Here is a 17720-nt window from a genome sequence, read left to right as displayed (position 1 = left end):
ATTGAAAAGTCGTGAATCGCTGGATAGTAACGCAGCCTTTCAGATCCATATATGTGTATCTCTGCAGCGCTACGACCTGGAATTTTACCAGCAGATAATGTATCCGAGTCTTCCGTACCCACCTGAGAAAAGTCTTACCATTCTGAAGCTAACTTCAAGCTAAGCGCGGCGCGTTTATCCTATCTTTTTAGTGTAATACCAATATGAACTAACCATGGCAACAGAACAATAAATCTCTGAATTACAGTGCTAAAATGGTGGCGGTCTCCTAAACGAGATACAATCCTGTGGATAACAATCTTACTCCTAGAGTCCCTCCTAGGGAATAGCAACTAATCTTTCTCTTCGACTGCCGACTTCGTCTTGTCCGCTTCTGAGACGCCTTCCGTGATGATAAGCTCCTCAGCCACATGCTTGGGAATGATAACCCCCTCCTCCTTAAGATAGTCGGTATCAGTGATCCAAGACCAGACAACGTAGAACATGATTAGAATTGCAGCAACGTAGAGCCTGCGAGAATAAAAACATTAGCACGTCCCTTCATCCATTAGAGGTAGAGATGGATAGACTGAACTCACCCAAGATGAATGGCCATTTCCACCCAGTATTGAGGCTTCCTTGCGTCAATAGCAAACGCCGCACAAACACCAAGGGACGAAGTGCCCTTGAATAGCCCAGCGTACCGTGAGAGTACATCTGGCTTGTTTGACATGGAACCCATGATCCACTGCACTGTAAATGTCCAGCAGCAGAAGCAACCGCCCCAGAGGAGATGAAGAACCATGATTTCTCCATATCCAGGATCCGACCAGTCCATCGATGGGCCAGGTACTGTGCGATCGACATTTTGCCTGAAGTATACGAGCTCCGCGACTGCCAGAGAGATCGTTGTAGCGGCCGTAAAGGCGACACCAACGATTCCGCGGACTTTACGGACACCAATCCACTGGGCGTCCAAGAGGGCAGCAAGAATGGCGGGAAGGACGATCTGGAGAGCATTATACAGGATGGTATTCAGAGCTCTGGTTCGCAGAGAAAAGTAATACCCTATGGCAATGTTAGAGGGGGGCGAATTTTCGGAATGCGCCAGCAAGAGCGACAACATACCATTGAAACTTGTCTGTATCCCAAGAGCAAACTCAGAAACGAACATAGGAAACAGCATGAGGGCGACCTTGAGGCTTGAAATCGTTCGCCAAAGTCCTACAAGTTCCTCCCTGACGGTCGTTTGCTTGAATTCTGCAAGGTGGGTGCCATCCCCGCGAATGACCTTTTTCGGCGAGATGATCAATCCCAGAGCAATGAGACTCGAAGCGGCCATGGTAGCAATAAAGATGGCATATACCGAGCTTGGAACGCTAGCTCTTGTTTTGTGGAAATTGATGCCAAAGGTAACAATGGCTCCAACAATGGAGCCTCCGCTGAGCATAGTATGCTGCCAGAAAATAAACTTTGGGGAACAGTAAGTATACTTAATATCTTCCGTGAAGGCAGAATAAAATACGCACCAGACCCTTTTCCTTTTCCTCGGCATATGCAAACTGAACGAACCCAGCTGCTGTAAACAAGAGGCCAGCCCCAATGCCGTTCATGGCTGCGCCAAAAATGGCAAACCAGGCATTCCCAGATACGTCAAAGTACCAGAGGCCTCCAGCGAAGAGAGGATATCCAAGGACACCAAGTGCCCTGTCAGATTTAGTGAGGCTTCACCCTGGCAGCGTCAAGAATAAAATACTGACATTGTGATTTTAGGCCCAAAGGCATTCAAGAGACCCGCTGAGAGCCATCCTGCGACTGCAAATAGGGCGTATAGGACCCTTTGATAGTTAGACCCGCCATCAGCGAATCCTGGAATATGCCATGTCTTCTCACGAGTTTGACGTCGCTGCAAGGGCCTGTGAGCTGGGTTTGCCGCCGCCAGCACCGAGACCAGTCAGGGCCAGGTATATACCAGCCGAGCACGCAATGACGAGACCCGTAATCAGGTTTTGTACCACGGGATGATTGAGCCTCAGCGACGTTTTAGGGGCAATGGCCATAATAGGATCTGCAGGTGACATTTTGGAGAGAGAGAGAGAGAGTTGGTGGAATGGAGTGATCTGGTGTGGACAGGAAAGGGACCAACCCCCCTTGTATATAGGGAGGGCACGGACACAGGCTGTGTACAAGTTGCCAAGTTAGACTAAATCTAGTCAAAGGATCTGTGACCGGAAAGGACACTCCGGGATGCATTTCTGGGGTCCCCAGACTGGGGTTTACTTTACTGTTGCCGAGTACTATCCGGTAGCTGAACGTATCCGGCACCATCCGGCATGGGGTCCGATCCAAGTCTTGGAACGAACCAGTGTGCTCCAAATTCCGGGATTGGGGTACCTAGGTGGCGACAAAGGTTATGAACGTGAGCAAATGCTGTGGTCATGGTTATAATCACTCTATAACTCCCTGGAGCTGCAAGGCATGAATAGAAGGTCGGTACAGCAAACACAAGGCATTGCGCACTCTATGCATTCCACTTGCCAGCATGGGTCAACCATCTAGCCCACAACCACCACCACAGGTGGACCACCATTCCGGTTCAAAGCAATTGATTGCCCAAGCTCTTCGGCTCCGCGATGATTCAGTCGCTTCCGTGCAGCCCCCGCTCGTCAATCTCCCGGATGCACTTCCCAAGAATGTGATGCATATAGCGGACAATGTCCTCACCAGAGAGGAGCTGAGAATCACCTCGCTTGATGCGGTTGAGCTGGTCCAGCTCCTCCGCAAGAGGGTCTACACCTGCGAAGCTGTAACGCGAGCCTTCTTGCGACGAGCTGCACTAGCGCAGAAGCTTGTAGGTTATGATACACCGCATCCTGCTTATTTCACCATCGCGCCCGTAGCTAATCAACATCTAGGTCAACTGTGTCACCGAACTTCTTCCTGAGAGAGCCATTGAGCGGGCGAAATACCTCGATTCTCTCCCTGAACCCGTGGGTCCGCTTCATGGCCTGCCCATCTCAGTCAAAGAACACTTGGGCATGGCGGGATGTACAACACATGCCTCCTACGTTGCATTTATTGGACAGCCACAGGCTGTAGATGTCAGCGTCAATAACGTCCTCTGGGAGGCTGGCTGCGTCNTTTATGCCCGGACAACCCAGCCCCAGGCCGTCATGCAGCAGGAGACGGCTTCCAATATATATGGGATTACCCTCAACCCTTTCAACAGTGAATTAACGCCAGGTGGGAGCTCTGGGGGTGAATCCGCATTGATTGCAATGCGCGGCAGTGTCCTTGTATGTACGACGTCCCTGGACATGATCTCCGTTTTTAACATTATTAGGGTATCGGTGGCGATGTTGGAGGCTCTATCCGCTGCCCAGCTGCGCATACAGGCATCTACGGATTCAAACCCACGCCCGGCCGCCTAGCAAAACTCGGGACCAAGATGGCCATGCTCGGACAAGAAGGGATTACGCCGTCGAGAGGGCCCATGGCCACCTCCCGGACAGGGCTGTCACTGCTTATGGAAAGTTATCTGAGTTACCAACCATGGAAAAACGATGACGATGTCGTCCCGATTCCGTGGCGGCCCGTTGAATTGCCGCCGAAGCTAAAAATTGCAGTAATGTGGTCCGATGGAATTGTGACGCCGCACCCACCAGTAACGCGTGCGTTGGGAGAAGTCGCAAGGGCGATCGTGGATGCGGGCCATGAGGTCGTCGACTGGACTCCGGAAGGGCATGATGAATGTTGGGACATTACACAGGCGCTTTACTTCCAAGACGGCGGCCGGACAGAGGATAGAGTCAATGCCCAAGGTGGCGAGGATATGCTCCCTCTGACGAAGTGGCTGGTTAAGGACAATCCGAATGTCAAGTATCAGAGTATCGAGTCTCTATGCGCAGTACGTCTTCCAGCCATACCCGCGCGTTGCTAATACCTACTAATTCACTCCTTCTCTACCAGCTCAAGGTTCGCCGCGACCAATACCGTAGAAAGTATAACCGGCTATGGTTGAACACTGGGAAATATGATGGGCACCCCGTTGACGCCATCATTCTTCCTGCCGCACCGGGTTGCGCACCACCGCACGGAAACTCCAAGTACTGGAGCTATACAAGCCAGTGGAACCTGCTTGAATACCCGGCGGTGGCATTCCCGGCGTCCGTTGCTGACCCGGAGATTGACCTCAGAGACTGCAGTTATGTGCCGAAGAACAAGCAGGACGCGTTTAATTACGAGTTGTACTCTCCGGAGCGGTATACAGATGCACCGGTCGGTTTGCAGCTTGTCACGCGGAAGTTTGAGGATGAAAAGTGCTTGGCTATTTTAGAAATGGTCGAACGAGCAATGGGAAGACCGTAGATTACATACATGTTTATCAGAAACCTGGCCTGCTAAATTTGATACCGTATATCTCTGGTATAGAGGTGGCGTAGATTGTATACATTGAAAGCCTGGCCCACTTGAAGTCTCTTTTCCTTTTTTTTCAGACGGGAGCAGAAGTGGATATCTGATGTTTTATTTAGATACAAAGTGGCTGGGGCTCGCCCGGCTTCGCCTCATAGCTAATCCTCCCCGCGGGCAAGAAAAACAGGGCCACCAGGGCACCCCCTCGCACCTCTGGATAGTGATGCGTGCCGGGCCCGGGGCTAGTCCAGCCCTCGCCCTGCCAGCCGCTCATGCCCATTATCTCCGCGCCCGGTGTTAGCGGGACTACACAGTTGATCTCGCCATAGGGATGGGTGTGGTACTGGCCACGGTACTCCTCGACGCTCTCCATGTAGACGGTCGTGATGCTGAAGTAGCGGTTCTCGGCGCTCGGCCATGATACCTTGGAGCGGCGGTATTTGGGCCCGTCGAGCTCGTCGGTCGCCACCCAGCCCTCATTATTGGCGAGTCCGGCCTTGACAAGTTCGCAGAAGCCGTCGTAGTAGCGATTGCCGCGGCCGTACTCGGCATTTAAACGAGTTTCAAGAGCCTTGCCGGGGGTGCTGAGGAAGTCATGTCAGACGGGTGTACTGCATATAAGGAAAGGATGAGAGAGGGTTGGGCACTGCTCACAGGTTCTCGACCTCTGCGAAAAACTCGCGGGCAAGATCGATGAGGGCTTGCTGGTTAGGGTGAACAACCTTGGCCTCAGACATGCTGGAGACGTGGATCGGAATATGTATGGGGGATGGGAAAGGTGAGACGGAAGGAACCTCAGACGATCAAGCGATGCAACAAAGGGCTTCAATGCAGAAGGGGAGATTCAAGAGTAATAAATATGACCAGAGCGCCTGAGCAAATAGGTCTGGCTGCCAGTATATGCCTTGGTAGTGGGTGCAACCTTTAAGATATGATACTCCGCATGACAGCCTGGGCAACATTATTCCCCCTCCATACTCCATACAGGACAGCTACTATTGGTGCTGCAAGGTCATTCGCGACAATAAGATCTGCATGCAACTTGCTCACAACCAGAACACTGCTCAGTGTTCTACCCGTGTTCTATCCGTGCTCCATTTGTGTTCTATCCGTGTTCTATCCGGTGCTCTATCCGTACCCTATCCGTTCATCAGCACAGTCGGGAATTGCAATGGCAGGTACTACAGCGCGGCAATGGATCAGACAGTGAGTATTTCCTGCGTGCATGCTACAGACGAGGATTTCTGCAACGCCGGCATAGCAAGCGAGCCACTATTAATGAACATCATCTCTTGCGTTCTGCGTATCCAGGCTATGGAATTGCTCCACCCCAACTCAAGTCCCAGATACTTTCCGTATTCTCGAAATCAAACATGGAGTCGATGAGTTCTCCCGGTGGTATATACGAACCCATATCCAACGCCGGGTTATTTAAATGGTGGAATGAGTGTGCCAGATCTAACAGAGACGTGGTATCGCTTGTGGTCGACGTGTGACCTCTATTATATAAACCGCTGAATCTTCTAGTTGTGAGTTCCCTGCTGTTCACCTCTGACGGTTCTCCTTCCCCTTCATGCTGATGCTGTTCAGACATCACCGGAGGATAACTCCTTCGGGCTGGCAGAGTCGGCCTATCCTGCTGCCCTATCGACCGGTAGGCGCTACTCGAAGCTGGACCGGACTTTCCAGTGCAAGCCGATTCCGCAGAATTCGAATTCGAATTCAACCTGAATAATTCCGGCATGAGCTTATTCTTGGTAGCTGGCTCTTTACGCTCCAGACTTTTCACATAATCCAGTGCTGCTCTTGACAGCTTTTCCAGAATCAGCCTGTAGCGTCTCGCTTGAGGACTATTTCGGGCAAAATGTTGCAGAATCTCGTCGGCCAACTGGATAGCACGTTCGCAGTCCTCTAGTCCATCCAGGCGGCCAAAGTACGCAGAGCAGACTGTCAACGCTGCGACAAATGTCCATGCACTTGAAGCGTCAGAACCGAAAGTTATGGGAAGGTGGGGGTGACTCACACTGCTAGAGGCATATTATTAAAAAGTAAGCCGGCCACCATTAGCTCATGTAGAAGCCGGACCGTCTTTGTGGCAGAATCGATACATGTCACGGCGCCGTGTGTAATATCAGTATATATCTTTGAATCAGCGTGGTTTGCCCGCCCGTCGATCTTCAAGGAGGTCATCATGGACCGGTTATGCTTTGTCCGGAGACTTGTGATAAGGAAGGGGCGCGTTAGCAGCATCATGCTAAAGTAATAGTTGCAGGCGACGCTCGCATTTCGTAGGATATGCATCAAAGATCTGCGAGGCCCTGTCGGAGAGTTGGTTACAACGGGAGTGCGTATCTCCCCAGGCACCTTGGAGCTTGCCTCTTGAAGTTCCTCGCAGATGCGCTGAAGTAATCCCAATGGCACTGTTTGTTTGGTATAGACTTCATTGACCGTTCGCTCTAGGAAAGAGAACGCACGAGCTGATTCTAGAAGACCTAATTCCTGGCAGAAGTCCGGGGAATGTGGGTTTGAGATCAGCAGTTGTTCGTCAAGCACAGTAGAGTCCGTTGTGAGGATCGCCGAAGTCCGACCCATCATGGCACAGAAGAACATATCATGATATCGCAGTGTTCTCCAGATGCGTCTCCTGCATAAATCGATCAGCACTGTCCCTTCTTCATTTCCGTGTCTGGGGCACTCTGACCTTAGGCGGCCTTCACTCTGGGGAAACTCGGCATTTGTCTCGTCTCGATGGAAGCCGAGAGACTTTGCAGCACTGATCGCAATTCCCAGATTAAAGTATGCGCCATTGCGGCGTGAGCAACCCAGCATATACAGACTGACGAGTATGAATGCCTGGACCGTTTCCACGCTTGGGTCATTGGTCAGTTCCAGCGCGGCCACCTGTCGACCGCGATCATAGAACGATTGAGCACGATGAACATCCATGATTGTAGCAGAACGGGCTTGCGCCGCGTATGCAATAGTCAAGTAGAGGACTGCAGTGTTACCGCTATTTGTTTCGAGCGAACCATCTGCCCAACGACTTAGCAGGTCCTCCAGGTATGCCTTTCCGAAGATGTCCAGAATGCCGCAGGTCTATTACCAGAATCAGCGTCACAATGCCTTTGGATTGGAATACCCCCAGGGACAGATACCGTACCGAGGCAAAGAAAACGTTGATGAGCTCCTTGATATCTTGCATATCCATGGTGTTGTAGGCTAGAATGTTGCCGTCGCGAACAACAGGTGGCACTTCCTCATAGACAGGGAAACCTCCCACATCCTGAGCAATGGTCGTTAGCTCCCCTTCGCCTTCTATCAATTCCTGAATGTTTTGCAGAAACGACAGAGCCGCGCAGTCTCCCAGGTACACTAGGCACAGTCAGCACAGATATCCATTCAATGCGGCGAGATACTATTATTCTACATACGGACCCTCCCGTTGGTATCATATAGATTATGTGGTAATTTCGGTATCGTAACATCCGTCGTCCTCCTTCCCGGCTCAGCAACATGCTCAGTCTCGGACGGGATGATCTGGTTGGAGGGACGGAGGTGATCTTGTAATGGCGATATGGTGCCTGGTCCTGTACTTATACGCTTTCGCCGGCGACCGTATAACCGCTGATGCGTCGAGTAGGCGCAGGTATGGGACTTTCCGCGCTTGAGACACTGGACGCAAGGAGCCAGGCCATCACACTTTTGCTTCGCCGCCTGACAGTCAAGACATGCCTTTGCAATGCGCCATCGGCATGCGTCGGACACTTTCGGTCGAGGCATGTCGATTTATCTTCGAAGGATAAAATATTTACAGGACCAGGCTATGGCACCTCTACAGGTACAGTTTCCGCACTCGTTCCTGTCAGAGTGACCTGGGGCTTCTCAAAGTGCCGAACCGCATTTATCGGAGATGGAGAAGATGTGCGTTAATCCCGGTCTTCTCCAACTCCCCGCACTGTTTCACTGTTTTGGGTTGTGGCTGCGAATATTAGTCATGAGCCAAACTTTTCAGAATTTCCTGAATGTATTTCCCGTGGATCTGCCGAACTTCCGGATAGTGATGGGTTCCAGGCCCAGCCGACGTCACAAAGCGTGCCTTTAGCTTGGCTGTAGGTCCTGAGCCACACAGGACGAAGTACGTATCCGGAATCTATCCGGGAGCTATCCAGAATGCATCCGCAGTTTGCTGCTGTTGCGGGGAGGGGATTGCCACCCAAGGAAATCCTTCTAACCGGCATCTATCCGAATAAATGGATGCCAGGAATCGAATATGTCTCCCCGGCAAGAATCATAACGTCGGAAAGTTTGACACCGGGACTGCAATAGCGTCAATGGAGAGTGTTGATGCAGGCTGTACTGAGATAAATAGGCCGAGAAAGGGCTGAAACACATTCATAAGACACTTCCAATCACTGTAATTTGAGGCTCATTGTTTACGTGTGGGTTTAATATTCCGCACTCGGTTAGAAGCCAGCAATATCAACAAACCTTCCTGCGATGGCGTCTGACGAAGAAATTGAGCTGCTCATCGTTGGAGCCGGTAAGTCACTTTTCCTCAAATATAGCTTCTTGGTTTATACATTTTACTCACATCATCAACCCAGGCCTGCATGGCCTCGCCATGGCGAAGACATTTCTCCAGGTCCATCCAAATGGGAAACTGCTTGTCGTCGACCAAGCCAAGTCAGTTGGCGGCTCGTGGGCCAAAGAGCGGCTATACCCAGGCCTCAAGACCAATAACGTGTTCGGCTCCTATGAATTTGGCGACTTCCCAATGGTACCGGAGCGATATGGAGCAACTTCACAAGGACACATTCCTGGCGAAGTTGTGCATGCATATTTCTGCGACGTCGCGGCATATTATGGCATCGACTCCCGACTTCGCCTCCAAACCGAAGTCAAGTCAGCTACGTTCCAGGAGGACGGGCGATGGCAGGTCGAGATTGAATCCATCAGTGACCTGCAGCCACGAGTATCTACACTTGTGGCCTCCAGGATAGTCGTTGCCACCGGCCTCACCTCAGAGCCCTATATTCCGACGTTTCCAGGCGAAGAGGATTTCGGTGGCCTTATATTGCACTCGAAGCAGTTGAAGCACGAAGCCGATAATCTCCGATCTCGAAGAAATGTTGTTGTCCTGGGCGGGAACAAGTCGGCATGGGATGTATGTTACGCAGCCGCCCGGTCTGGCTCCCAAGTCCATATGGTCATGCGTCCCACCGGGGGTGGTCCGAGCTATCTCTGGCCTAGAGAATTCTCCTGGGGCCCCTTCAAGCTTTCACTAGCCAAGTTGTCAGCTACAAGGTTTTTCATCCCTTTCGATCCCACTCCGTATGGGAAATCAGGACCGTTCGCTTTCCTGCGGGATTTTTTTCACCGGACCCCTTTTGGCCAGAAAGTCAGTCAATTGTTCTGGAACAGGTTGGATGCGCGAATAAAAGGATTGAATGGGTACGATACACATCCGGAAATGCGGAAGCTTGAACCCTGGACGACGCCCTTCTGGATGGGTAATTCTCTGAGCATCCACAATTATGACACGCCCTGGTTTGACCTCGTTCGAGAGGGGAAAATCAAGATACACGTGGCCAACCTTACTTCCCTTTCAAAGGGTAGGGTACATCTGTCAACTGGAGACGAGCTCGATGCAGATGCAGTGGTCTGTTGCACGGGTTGGAATACAGTGCCTACTATTCAGTTTGACACGTCCTGTGCCACACAGGAGGTGCCCTTCGAGACAAGGATGGCAAGCCCAGGCGACATAGTTGCTGCAGAGAAAATGATAAACAGTGACATTAGCTATCTTTCAACACTCCCACGAAGAACTGCAAACGCACCAGCAATCAAGTGCCCGACTCCGGAAACTTCGTTCTCGCCTTATCAGCTTTACCGCATGGTCGTTCCAAGCCAAGCAATGTTTCTGGAGAAGAGGAATCTGGCATTTATTGGACTGCAAAATTTCATTCATACTGCCATAGTTGCTCAAGCGCAAGCGCTTTGGATCACAGCTTTCTTTGACGACCGCATTAGGCATCTCAGTGGTCCTGATATTGATACCAAAGCGGTGGAGTCCAGCAGCCTTCTAGATACTAGCTATGGGAGGCTGAGACGGCCAAAGGAATGTGGAGGCGCCGCGGGCAGGTATCCGGACCTTGTCTTTGACTCTCTCCCTTATGTAGATACATTGCTCAGGGACCTTGGGCTGTCACCGAGCAGAAAACGTGGCTGGTTCGAAGAGATATTCGAGGTCTATCTACCACGAGATTACGCGGGGATAACTGAAGAATGGAGGGAAATTATTACCTGTGAGCATTAACATAGAATATGTTGTAAAATAATGTCAATCAATACAATTACTATCTGAGAGGCCCAGTATGCCCGAGGTGTAAGTACACATCAAGCACCACTGTAAAAAGCAGCAGAGTTAAGCACTGAAACAGAAGGGATGGCCATCGACCCTTGTAGAAAATTAAGTACATATGTAATATTACTATTCTAATATGCAATCAAATTATCATCGAATACGTCCGCCTCCTGGTTTTACATTTTCCTAGAATAGTGTGGTCATACAAGATGACAATGCATGTTTGCTGCAATTACGGTCATCCAGCATACACCTGTACACGATTTCTATTTGGCCTAATTTGGTGGCGTGTTCCTCGCTCATTCATAAAATGCTCCGGTAACCTTGTCCATCTGGTGGTTTTTGCTTCCTACGTCCATCCAACCAGTCCTTAAAGTATTCCACCCATCCCAATGAATAAACAAGAAGTTATAGTGCTCGCAGGAGGTACTGGAGACCTCGGCCGGTATCTTCACGAAGAGCTCATCAAAGATGGCCGTTACAGCGTCGCCCTATTAACCCGCAAGGTCCGCCTCTGATTCCATACAAAGCGCACTGAACCATCCATCTCACCAGAACCTAAAGACAGATTATACTCCTTCACTCCCACGAACCACGGTGCACAGGACAGACTACACCGAATCCTCCGTCCTTACCATTCTCAGCGAAACCTCCGCAACGGCCCTAATCTCGTTGATCCGCTGCGAAGCCCACCTCTACCTCCCCATCCATACGGCACTCATCAGAGCGTGCCTACAGTCCAGAACCTGCAAACGATTCATTCCCTCGGAATGGGCTGGCAATATCGAGGCATTTCCCCATCTGCCCCGTTCCTACGAGCATACCAGGGCACCCGTGCGAGATCTCCTCCAAGCAACAGCTCCTTCGGATCTGAAGTGGACTCTCGTAAACTTCGGCTGGTTCATGGAGTATTTCCTACCAGAGGAGAAGTCGTATATGAGGAGAATCCCAGGGGAGTTTCCTATTGACCCTGGTGCATGGACGTATACTGTGCGCGGGACGGGCGCTGAGCCCCAGGGGTGGACTTGTGGGAGGGATGTTGCAAGGGCCGTTGTGACTCTGCTAGATACAGAGAGTGAATGGGTGACTGACTTCTATCACTTTAACCCTTTGTTCTGTATTTACTCTTACTTACTGTTTGTTGTTGTCTTTTATGTATAGGAGCCCGAGACATACGTCACCGGTGAATGGGGCACGTTCAACCAGGCCGCAAAGCTACTGGAGAAGATCTATGGTAGGAACTGATCGAGGCATTCCATTCATACTTACCATCTGCTTATAACAATATATCTAGATCGCCCATTCAAACGAAGCTACCGCACCCTCGAAGACATCGCCGCGTCGATCAAAGAATACGAAACTAACCCCGGCCCTCACACCAGCACCGCTGAAATGGAGGAGTGGACTGTCACTGGTGCGACGGCCTGTCCCAAGGAGACTACGCTTCGTCAGCGCGAGAAGTATTTCTCTAGCATTCACTTTCTGACTGTTGAGGAGATGGTAATGAGAGCTGGGAAGGATGGCCATGTTTAGTCTGTTGGATAGGGAGTAGTCATATGGACTAGCGTTCTCTGATTATATTTTATTGGGTATTAAATTGACAGTTCAATGTTTGATTTGGTGATCAAATTCAATGTATTTGTGACCTTGGTATATTTCCGTTGCTTCTGGTCGTGTACTATATATATATATATATATATGCAGATTTTGTGACCTGACTATAACAGAAATAACTGTTGTTGACTCTTTTTTGACAAATGAATAGTAAAACAAATGATAGTATATAACCATGCAATAGTTATATTTAACAAATGAATAAACGGGGAAGAGAAAGCAGCATTTGAAGGTAGTGGATTGGGTGAGATGAGGTGCCCAGTATTTTGACTTTTCCCCTTCAGCTTCCTGACTTCCTCAACAACACAACACAACACACATTACAATGGATGGAATAAACCTCTCTTCACACTTTTGACTTGAATTTACCACCAGGATGCAGTATTTAATTCCTTACTAACTTGTCAACCGATATCGAATTCGAGGACTCCAATGCCCTTCAAAGCAGGTCGATCTCGGGCGCGGTGCTGCAAGGTAATATCATGGATGGTCTTGGTATCTTAGCTACCCCTTTGCTATCGGGTCTGACATCTGCTTCTACTGTAGTGCGTTTTTGTTTTTCGTCGGGGTGCACCAACCACGTTCCACTGTCGGCCGCGTTTTCATGATGTTATGGGGTGTCGGCGTGAGGACCTGCGAGGCGGAGCATAGCGCTTCTTGGAATGGAGGCTTGGGCTGCCCCCGATCGCTCCAGATCCTTCAGACTGACGCCTCCACTATCGAAGTCTCACCACACGGTGGAGACTGGCTTGCTTGACGCAGTTGTTGATGCCATGGGCCTATCGCAGCTCTGGGTGGGTTAGGTTTGTCCCTTGCAGGCCCAGCGGGATTCCCTGCCTCAAGCTCAGCTGGCATTCGTGTCGACGAACCCAAAGCTTATCTGAAACGGCTGAAATTGCGATGTCCACAACGTTGGGGGCGTTGATATCCGAGTACGAGCGCTCGCTTACGAATAAACAATCTTAAGCGAACAGGGCGATCACCGTTGAGTCTCGAGTCTCTTTCTTGCATTTCTCCAGGATTTGGAGAAGAGCGTTTCAGGCCCAGAAGCACGTACTCCATGACTCGATATTTACGAGTAAGGCGTGCCTACTCCCGAGGCTGCCTCGCATCTCCTCACATGCGATGATTGCGATCCCCGCGTTTGCCAAGCTGCCAGTCTGCTGTCGAGGAAGATGGCGTCTTCTCAACGTCCGCTAGGTTTCCACCAGTACTGAAGGAGATAGGCGCTCCTGTCACGGCCGGCCAATAATGTCGCCCGGGTTTATTGGCCCAGGGCGACGTCGGACCCCGGAAAGGCGGCCTGGAGGCGGTTTCAGTAGAGTGCATCAGATTGTCGCCAGTTATTATTCAAGGAAACAATTAAAGCTCCATTTATTTGTCTTTTGTGGAGGATCCTCGCAACCTTTCCGACTTATCAATCTCATTCTGAATCAGATTCCGAATCTGGACTGGGTTGCGATGACGAAGACCGGTCTGCCAGAGCCGGACGACGAACTTGAGCAGTACTAGCCAGGACCACCATCCTATTCCCTGCACAGTTACGAATATTCACACATGCCCGCATCCCCCGGTTGAATCTGTCAGTCTGCGCTCTTTGTATCGTGACTTTGTGATGGTGATGGGCCACCTCAGGTTCGTTTAGCGCTCCCCGTTGCCACCGGATTTGGTGGCTTCCCGGCCCATCCTTCAGCGCATCCTTCTGGATATCCATCGTCTTGAATAGGGAATAACTGCCCACTCTCTGTCCGCCGTCTCCGCCAACCTGCGTGCGGGGTATCCAGACGTTCCTGCCCAGATGACTATTCCCAGTCCTGCCTAGTCCATCCAGCAGCTCTCACGACCACAATCGAGACGCAAGACTACTACTGTCGACTCGTAAGATTCCTCGGTATCCTATCGAATGATGCCTCCATTTCGAGTCAGCGGTTGACTCGGCTCTCATAGCGTCACCACCCACTTGGTCTCCTGCAAAACCACTGACAGATTCCGCTAGCTGCTCTCGCCGTGTAGGAAAAAGGGAAAGCCATCTGAATACCGCCAGAGACCTTCCAGTTAGCAGCGGATATGTTTTCTCATCAAGGTAGAAGGGCATCGCGTGCCTGCGTGTCTTGTCACCAGCGGAAGCTGCGCTGTGACGCATCTTTTCGCGGCTGCCCGTGCACAAGATGTCTGCAAGACGGAAAGGATACCTGTACTCTTCGTGAGAAGCTTCCTCGCTTGTCAGTTGCCCGGCCCGAGTCCTAGATCCCCGTACCGAGCGCAATCATCCTCCGGTATCCCACCACAGGTCTGGCTAATTACTGGAGCAGCTCGCGAAACGTTTATCAGAATACCCTTACAAGCCCACTTACCGCTGATGATCGCCAGGGTTTGGAAACTGACGGTAAAAAACCCGCAGTACTACCTTGGTTCTATAGCTAACAAGTGATTCACTTTATGCGACAGAAGACCGCACAAGAGGCGCATCGCCACCCGGCAGCGTCGAGTTCTCGCGATACTCGTTTCTCGAACTGAACAATATAAAGGCACTAGATAAAGAAGACGTCGCTTATATACGGTCAAAAGGATGCTTCTCGGTTCCCGACCAACCCGTTCTCGAGGAGTTCATAAACCAGTTCTTCCTACATATTCAACCCGAAACGCCGGTGTTGGATGAAGCTCGGTTCTGGCGTCTATACTTGCAATCAGACAGTGGTGCTACAAGCTCTGAGCAGAAGATATCACTCTTTGTTTTTCATGCGATGCTGTTCAGAGCAGTTTCTGTGAGTGTGGACCAGAATACCGACTGCTGTAGCTAACTATTGTCAGTATGTGTCTCTCGAGAGCATAAATCGATGCGGTTTCAGCGACAAAGAGACAGCACGAGCGTCATTTTATAAGCGCGCTAAGGTTTGTCAAAACTGTACACAGTTCGGAGAGCTTAGTGTGTTAATTGTTTACCCGTTTGCAGCTATTATTCGATCTCAGAGCAGAAAACTCTCCTCTCAACAAGGCTCAAGGTGCGGTCCTCCTGTCGCATCAGGTCTCCCCAGACGACCCTCAGACCGGCAGTCTATGGCTCGTATACGCAACACAGAACACCGTGATCCTTGGGCAACAGCCGGTATCGTTCGCTGGAGACCTCCAGGACTCGATGAAGAAGCGGCTATGGTGGTCCATTCTCCTTCGCGATAGGTGTCTCTGCCTTGGACTGCGGCGCCGCACTCAGATCGCCTCGAAGCATTTCAACGCAGAGACAAACTATCTTGAAGAGGCTGACTTTGCGGACGAGATTGCCAATTCGAACGTCTATGACAAAGACTCGAAGAAGATCCTCTTTGAAACGCTACAGCATCAGTGTCGTCTGGCGGTTCTGGTAACTGATATGGCAACATTCATGTTCACCACGAACGGAGTATCGTCGCCGTCTCTCTCCTTTAAAGCTTTCCAGTCACATCGGTGCGAAATAAAAAGACTAAGAAACGAACTCCTTCAATGGGAACGGAGATTCACTCCGCCACAGGCGTTGCCCAGTGGTTCAGCCCTTCCACGGTCGGTTACTACCTTCATCAAGGTGACCTACATGTATTACTAGTGAGTGGTCAGTGCCCTTTTACACTGCGTAGCTAACCTTGATTGAGTGCCGCGCAATCCAATCTGTCTCACTATGAAGCACTGATCGTAGAGAGCCACTCAGACTTTGCAGGTAAAAGCTACAGTAGCCAATTGCTTGAATGTGGCACATTTCTCAAGGATGCCGTCGCCAGCCTGACTGAAACTATGGAGTATTTCAGTGACTGCCGGAATGTGGAAAACATCCCACTATGCACGTAAGCGCCCTCCTTACTATGGCTCAATTTTGAGTCGACTGACTCCTCCAGCCTCGCATTTGTCGCCACTCCGCTGGTCAATGCCGCCCTCGACGCTAAGCTCGCTCGGTCATATGAGGAGATGGCTGCCCGGGGGCGACATGTAGACCTTCTAGCAGATATATATCGCCGACTCGCACTGATTTACAATGTCACCAACTACGTCGCTGTCGGGACAAATCAGATCCTGAAGCTTGTCTACAGTTTATCACAAGAGCTGCTACTCAGAGACGACCAGTCGCACGCGTCGACCGTCCGGTCCGCAAAGGGTGCTCCCAACATGGGAATTAATGTCAACATAAACCCGACCAACCGCATAGCAAACTGGGTAGACGTGTTCGTCTCCTATCCCCGAGCGTACCTCTTGATCTCGACTTCAGTTGACTACAGCCTCTCTGTTGGACGCCTCCCTCATGATAATGACATCCCTGACTCCCTTCGCAATATACTGCCGGATACTCCGAAGATCACGCTGCCATGGATGACGAAGACGGAGTTGATAAATCCTACAAATGCTGCTGGGCCAGACTTCTGGTGTCCATCGTATTGCGCGCCTGCACGGCCACTCTCTATCATTCGGCCGCAGACTGATGGACTGGCTCTTCCTAGTTCGACGGGTGGATCAATGGTAGGAACATGCAAGCCTCCACTCCAGCTTCAGACCATGCCTGGGACGTTATGGCAGGACGGCTCTGGCTATGATAGTATGTACAACTATCAGACGACACCAGTGACGTTTGAGCAAGGGCCAATAAACCTGGACTTCCTGAACCCGATGGCCCCCACACCTGTGCCATTTTTCCAACCATCTGCAAGTCAGCCTCTGGGCTATGGACAGTATGGACAAATTGGCGCTATTCCAACACCGGTAATGGGGAATGAAATAGGTGGATCTGGGGATCTCGAACAAGTATACATGACAGATGACGACAGTATAACGCCTAACCTGTGGGTACTTGACTACTATAATGAGACGGCCAGTAATGGTCCTTCAATGCTTTATTCCCTGGCGTATCCCCCACCTCCACACAACCCAACCGACGATCATACCCAGAGCAGTGGCAGCTCGGTTTAAGCCAAGCTCCTAATGGTTCAGACGGGTCCTGGATACCCTTGCCGTCCCCGATCCGAGATGCCGCGGGACCGTGATCCCCCGCATATCCTTAGTCTGGACTTTAAGGGTGGGCTAGTCGCTAGTAGCGAGGAACGGATTCTCTATCTATTGGTCAATATGTCTTGTGTTCGACTGTTCGTCGGTATCTGCATCCTTTCGGCTGTTCCATGACCTTAGATACCGCAAGCTGCACCCCAGACTATGCTCCGCCTGGGTCTGAAAGAACGGGAGGGTGGAGGTACTTTCGAACTATGCCGGGCTAGGATTATTGATCTACTAGACAGGAGTATGGTAGATCAATCTCGACGCTCGTTCCCGCTTGTTCTTGTTTTCTCTTTTCGTTCTACTCTCCCGCGGTCCGCGCAGCGGCAGGAGCCCTCACTGG

The 17720-nt window shown here is 50.8% G+C and overlaps 7 protein-coding genes across 7 annotated transcripts; 4 read left to right on the top strand and 3 right to left on the bottom strand.

The window, feature by feature from the left end:
* Positions 1–332: 332 nt before the first annotated feature.
* ASPSYDRAFT_86662 (uncharacterized protein) lies at positions 333–2060 on the bottom strand (the record flags this gene model as incomplete). The annotated part of the gene is made up of 6 exons (XM_040851707.1): positions 333–510; positions 579–1047; positions 1108–1450; positions 1509–1686; positions 1740–1817; positions 1873–2060. The coding sequence occupies 6 exons, from the start codon at positions 2058–2060 to the stop codon at positions 333–335; spliced, it is 1434 nt and encodes a 477-aa protein (XP_040706820.1).
* Positions 2061–2521: 461 nt separating this feature from the next.
* ASPSYDRAFT_28621 (uncharacterized protein) lies at positions 2522–4347 on the top strand (the record flags this gene model as incomplete). The annotated part of the gene is made up of 4 exons (XM_040844536.1): positions 2522–2830; positions 2895–3275; positions 3323–3886; positions 3949–4347. 4 exons carry the CDS (start codon positions 2522–2524, stop codon positions 4345–4347), a joined length of 1653 nt encoding a protein of 550 aa, XP_040706819.1.
* A 160-nt stretch (positions 4348–4507) lies between these two features.
* ASPSYDRAFT_145518 (DUF4863 family protein) lies at positions 4508–5129 on the bottom strand (the record flags this gene model as incomplete). Its single annotated transcript, XM_040841527.1, has 2 exons — positions 4508–4976; positions 5047–5129. The coding sequence occupies 2 exons, from the start codon at positions 5127–5129 to the stop codon at positions 4508–4510; spliced, it is 552 nt and encodes a 183-aa protein (XP_040706818.1).
* Positions 5130–5704: 575 nt separating this feature from the next.
* On the bottom strand, positions 5705–8172 carry ASPSYDRAFT_86659 (Zn(II)2Cys6 transcription factor; the record flags this gene model as incomplete). Its single annotated transcript, XM_040851706.1, has 5 exons — positions 5705–6368; positions 6416–7036; positions 7094–7488; positions 7553–7764; positions 7824–8172. 5 exons carry the CDS (start codon positions 8170–8172, stop codon positions 5705–5707), a joined length of 2241 nt encoding a protein of 746 aa, XP_040706817.1.
* Positions 8173–8456: 284 nt separating this feature from the next.
* On the top strand, positions 8457–10759 carry ASPSYDRAFT_172323 (flavin-containing monooxygenase). The gene is made up of 2 exons (XM_040843426.1): positions 8457–8932; positions 8997–10759. Exons 1-2 carry the CDS (start codon positions 8890–8892, stop codon positions 10706–10708), a joined length of 1755 nt encoding a protein of 584 aa, XP_040706816.1. The 5' UTR covers positions 8457–8889; the 3' UTR covers positions 10709–10759.
* A 389-nt stretch (positions 10760–11148) lies between these two features.
* Positions 11149–12289, top strand: ASPSYDRAFT_1168812 (uncharacterized protein; the record flags this gene model as incomplete). The annotated part of the gene is made up of 4 exons (XM_040840218.1): positions 11149–11262; positions 11312–11746; position 11831; positions 12051–12289. 4 exons carry the CDS (start codon positions 11149–11151, stop codon positions 12287–12289), a joined length of 789 nt encoding a protein of 262 aa, XP_040706815.1.
* Positions 12290–14437: 2148 nt separating this feature from the next.
* On the top strand, positions 14438–17607 carry ASPSYDRAFT_1168809 (Zn(II)2Cys6 transcription factor; the record flags this gene model as incomplete). Its single annotated transcript, XM_040840217.1, is given in 7 exon segments — positions 14438–14592; positions 14632–14781; positions 14799–15135; positions 15182–15262; positions 15324–15946; positions 15994–16182; positions 16234–17607. The coding sequence occupies 7 exon segments, from the start codon at positions 14438–14440 to the stop codon at positions 17294–17296; spliced, it is 2598 nt and encodes an 865-aa protein (XP_040706814.1). The 3' UTR covers positions 17297–17607.
* Positions 17608–17720: the final 113 nt, after the last annotated feature.

This window comes from Aspergillus sydowii, assembly GCF_001890705.1.
Source record: "Aspergillus sydowii CBS 593.65 unplaced genomic scaffold ASPSYscaffold_2, whole genome shotgun sequence".
Taxonomy (NCBI): Eukaryota; Fungi; Ascomycota; class Eurotiomycetes; order Eurotiales; family Aspergillaceae; genus Aspergillus; species Aspergillus sydowii.
This window is presented reverse-complemented; position numbering and strand designations above follow the sequence as displayed.